We start from the raw sequence: 4402 nt of genomic DNA, 5'->3' as shown, positions 1-4402 counted from the left end.
GTTCCAAACCATCGTTTTTTAAAACTTTCTACTAAGTTCTAGATAGCACACAACACTTTCCTGTATAGGGATATTCCACAATACTAAACTCTTATCTTGTTGCATCTCATGGATTCTAAATTACATTTCACTCTTGATATGACTACAAGAGGCTCTTTATAAACCTAGATTTTACACCTTTTATTTCATTATTTGGCATCATAACGCACTCTTATACTTTGTTTTGTCTATAGGCTAATCTTTCTTTGTCATGATTGTGTCTTTTTTGAAGGTCATGGCATCTCACTCGCAACAATTTCAAGCAAATAAAAGGCTTAAAGTGACTTCAGAGCGGAAAACTCCCAGTCAACCTCAACTAGGTTCAAGCTCAAGGGGGCACTCAGGTACACTAATGTCTTCTCAGCAATTTCCTACACCACGAAGCCCATGCCTTCAAGCAACACGGCTTTTTAGAATTCCTCCTCGTTCTTCTCATTGGGAGCTTCTTGCTGCAGAACAATTTCCTCGTGAGCCATCGACTGTGCTCACTAGAGAGCATCACCAGAAGGAGCCAAAGGACAAGAGTATAGAACCCACACCTACAAGGAAAGCAATAACCCTTCAAAGCTCAAAAGAAACAAATATTTGGGGTAATGTTCCTACAAAACCCAAATATGAGCATGCTTGGGGATTTTGCATTGGGCGTCTTGGGGATCAAAAGCAATTGATTGATTCAACAACTCCTGTTTTAGTTGTTACAAAACATAAAGGACCTTCAAGTGATGTCAATAAGTTTACTCTTGCTGGGCGCATCGATAAAGTACAAGAGCACAAAGGAAAAAACATGATATATTTTCTTGTTCTTTGTAATGACTCAAGTCTCCTTGCTGTTCTTGTTCTATTGAAAGACTTTGAGATCACTGAAGTGAATCCTGTAAGCACAAGAGACTTGATGATTGATGCCATGCAAACACGAGGTTTGGTAAGAATTCAATTTTATTGTTCCTTTTTTATCTTTTGTGTTTTAGCTTGAAATATTCAAGGGACTTCATTGTTTATGGTTGTAGACATTTGGGAGAGCCTATACTGAAGTGATGGAAATATTTTTTGGCTCAGAGAAGACATCTTCAAGAGACTATATGGAAGAAGAAGGAGATGAGGAAGAAGATTCAAGTTCTTCTACTGATGAAGAGGTTCAAAGGGACATGCCCCCCTCAACAGTGATGCAAACCCTTGCTACAAGCAAGAAACAAAGCAAAAAGTCAGGTAAATCAAAAGAGTCTAACCTTCTTCCTGAATCAGAGATTGTTCCATCTGGCCTTGGTGTCCCTTTACCTGATACAAGAGATTCAAGCTCTTTAAATGTTATGAGAGAAAGCGTTAAACAAAATAACATTGTAGATCCTTTACCCATATTTTTGCCCATAAGTGTAATTGAATGTCCACCTGTGGATCCTTACACAAGAAAACGACCCTTAGAGGTTCGTGCAGTTATTGAGCAACATGTTCATAACCTAAAGTTCAAAATGAAAAACAATCCAAATGCCATTGTGTTACCTTTGCTTGTTTTGGTGGATAGACAACAGTGTCCTACAAAAAATTCTTGGGTAAAGGCCAATGCTGAGTCCTATACATATTGGGTTCTTGGGGGCACTCACTCATTGATTGCAAAGCAAGAGCTTGCTGCAGAGTATGAGCATGTGGACACATACAAAATGGCCATGTGTTGGGTGTATGCTGGCTTAACATATGAGGAGGCAAAGGTTCTTACCCTTGACCATAACATTGACTCGGACTTTTGTTTGGAGATGTATTTCATTCAAAAGATAAGATTCTTTCATAATGAGTGGGTTGATACCATAAAGCGTGGTGGAAAAGTCGATGACAATTTTCGAGCAGCACTTTGTGAAAAGTGTGGCCTTGAAGTGAAAAAGAAAGGTGGTTGTGGAGCAAGTCAAAAGCCTAATACTAAACAGTATGACAACTATTTTCAACTTGCCTTTTGAGATGGAGAAGTTTGGGACTTACAAGAGGAGATCTTCAAGCTACCCGAGCAGGGAAAGCTAAAGGGTCAAAATCTAAGCAAGTCCCATGCATCTTTCAAAGGAAAAGGCATCTCAAAAGAGGATTCACCAAAGCCCATCCCTGAAGATATGAAAATAACACCATGGAGACAATTGCAAGGAATATGTGAAAAATCATTGATTATTGCTATACTCTCACATGTGAAGGGTGGAAGCCTCTCTCTAGAGCAAATGGGAGAAGAATTTGAAAGGTTTGTAAATATAATGATTTGAAATATTCATGATGTTTTTATTTCTATCATGAATAATATTTCTCTTTGTCTATCATCAGGCAAAAGACCATGTTTCACATGCCAAGAATAATGATTGAAAAATTGAATTGCTCTAATTGGGACGAGGTGGTGCAGTACCATCTAGACTCAAGCAAACCCCATGTGTTGGAGAAGTACATGTTGCTATTTTCTAACACGGTGAGCTGTTCCCCTTGGTTATAATTTCTTGTTATTTAAACTATGTCTAAAATACCTTGGTATTTGGCCAAAAATAACTTTGAATATCTTCTAATATTACTTTTGATTATTTTGGATTCTTGTGATAGCCTTCTTACATTACATTTATGTGGATTTGGATCCAGAATCCTAAGGTGACCCTTTAGTTTTTTAAATCTTAAATCAATGTCCCATTTGTTGGTTTTGGGTTTGAATTCTAAAATCCTAAGAAAACCATTTGGATTTTGAAATCCAAAGTTCAAGTCTTTTTATTTGCATGTGGCTGGATTCTAGAATCCTATGGATTATTTAACTTGTGATTTATTTCATGGATTTTAAAGCTTATTCTTTGAGGATTCTAGATCCACTTACAAATTATAAAATCAACGCTAGTTAGACTTCAAATTTATCTTTTTTTAATTAAGTCTTTTCCTTTTCTCTTATATCTTTGTTGTGTATTCTAAAACAAAGATCCACGGGTTGCCATCAAGCAGATCCCTCTCGACTTTGAACAGTTCTTGTCATGGTGTCGTCTTGAGAGGCGAAAGAGACAACAACCCCAAAGCTTTGAAATCACTCCTGGTTTCTCACTTTATATTCTGGATAATGTAGATGAGTCTCCATCTCATTGGTGTGTTCATAAAGGCAGGGTTGAAGAAATGAGCACATTTGTTACCCCACGATCTTACACACTAGCCATTGCAGATGCTCCTTATGGTTTTAGTGCCCCAAACTTTGTCAATGATGATGTAAAGTATGGAGTATCTGCTATAAAAAATTTATAGAGGCTTTTGGAAAAATAACTACTTGTGACTCTTGGTCACTAGTATTTTTTCATGCCCATGATCAAATTACTGTAGCGCAAAAAGCTTTCACTGACTCAAACATGACATGTCAAATGCTAACATGGTAAGTGAAACCTTTGAAGTTTTATACATAGTAGTAAGGTGTTATTTTTGGCTTTCTTCTTACATCTAAGCTATTTTTTTGCAGGATAAAGCCAAACATTCATGGACATAAGCTTGATCGCCTTTCTTGGGCTTGTGAGTTTTCTACCATTGGATTTTACTCATCTCTAGGTGTGTAGAGTAAAGGAATTTTTATAATTTTGCGGGAAACCAATAGCATCAGATGTTTTTGAACGACCATGGATTTCTGAAAAAGTTCAAACATGCTGGTGCAGATGTACAAGGAGTCATAAATCCATATCAAAAGCCTCAACTTATGATGATGGATTTGATTGATTTACTCTCAATGAGAGGAGAATGGGCAATGGACCTCTTTGCGGGGATAGGCACTACAACTGTTAGTGCATTGAAGAGAGGCCGAAATGTGGTTGCTGTGGAATGTGATCCACTGCAAGTTAAATTTATTGAGCAGCGAATCATAGCTCTTAAGGAGTTACCAGAAGAGTTCCAAGAGGTGGGAATGAAAAGCATGGCATCTGATCCTCACTTCTTTGATGCATTTGAGAGACACAACCTCCAATTGGTAGTGAGAAAGTTGGGGAGATAGTTGATCTTGTGGATTTTGAACCAGATAATGTAGAGGTTGAGGAGCAAGATAGTGACAATCCCTCTTCAAATGACTTCAATGGGAGAGGACACAAGGAATGAGGAGGAAGAAGGTCTTCCCATTCAAGCATAGTTTTTATGAATTTAAACTCATCGAACTATGTTTATGCTCAAAAACTTGACATTTTGATGTGAAGATACTTATTTTGATTTGTGCCTTTTATTATTTGCTTAAATTCTCACTGTTTTCAAGTTAATATGGCATGTGATGGAGTTTCATTGTAAGAATAAAGATTTTTTGAGCTTGCTTGGAGAAAATGCATGCATGCAAGCCCAATATCTTCACATTTATCTTGAATGTTCTTCATATATCTATTGCTTATGTAGCACCATGTCT

At 37.3% G+C, this 4402-nt stretch overlaps 1 protein-coding gene across 1 annotated transcript; it reads left to right on the top strand.

Moving 5' to 3' along the window:
* Positions 1-274: 274 nt before the first annotated feature.
* On the top strand, positions 275-4006 carry LOC147425686 (uncharacterized). The gene is made up of 7 exons (XM_086500809.1): positions 275-961; positions 1047-1917; positions 1987-2254; positions 2335-2473; positions 2986-3245; positions 3485-3534; positions 3675-4006. Exons 1-7 carry the CDS (start codon positions 275-277, stop codon positions 4004-4006), a joined length of 2607 nt encoding a protein of 868 aa, XP_086356935.1.
* The last annotated feature ends 396 nt before the right edge of the window (positions 4007-4402 follow it).

Source organism: Adiantum capillus-veneris, chromosome 25 (genome assembly GCF_014529385.1).
Source record: "Adiantum capillus-veneris isolate H3 chromosome 25, ASM1452938v2, whole genome shotgun sequence".
Lineage (NCBI taxonomy): Eukaryota > Viridiplantae > Streptophyta > Polypodiopsida > Polypodiales > Pteridaceae > Adiantum > Adiantum capillus-veneris.
The sequence above is the reverse complement of the archived record's forward strand: the minus strand, read 5'-3'. Positions and strand labels throughout refer to the sequence as shown.

Coding starts and splice junctions, on each gene's coding strand:
- LOC147425686 (XM_086500809.1), top strand. CDS start 275: ATGGCATCTCACTCGCAACAATTTCAAGCAAATAAAAGGCTTAAAGTG. Junction 2,474..2,985: donor TGTTGCTATTTTCTAACACG/GTGAGCTGTTCC, acceptor GCCATCAAGCAG/ATCCCTCTCGACTTTGAACA. Junction 3,535..3,674: donor TGATCGCCTTTCTTGGGCTT/GTGAGTTTTCTA, acceptor ATGCTGGTGCAG/ATGTACAAGGAGTCATAAAT.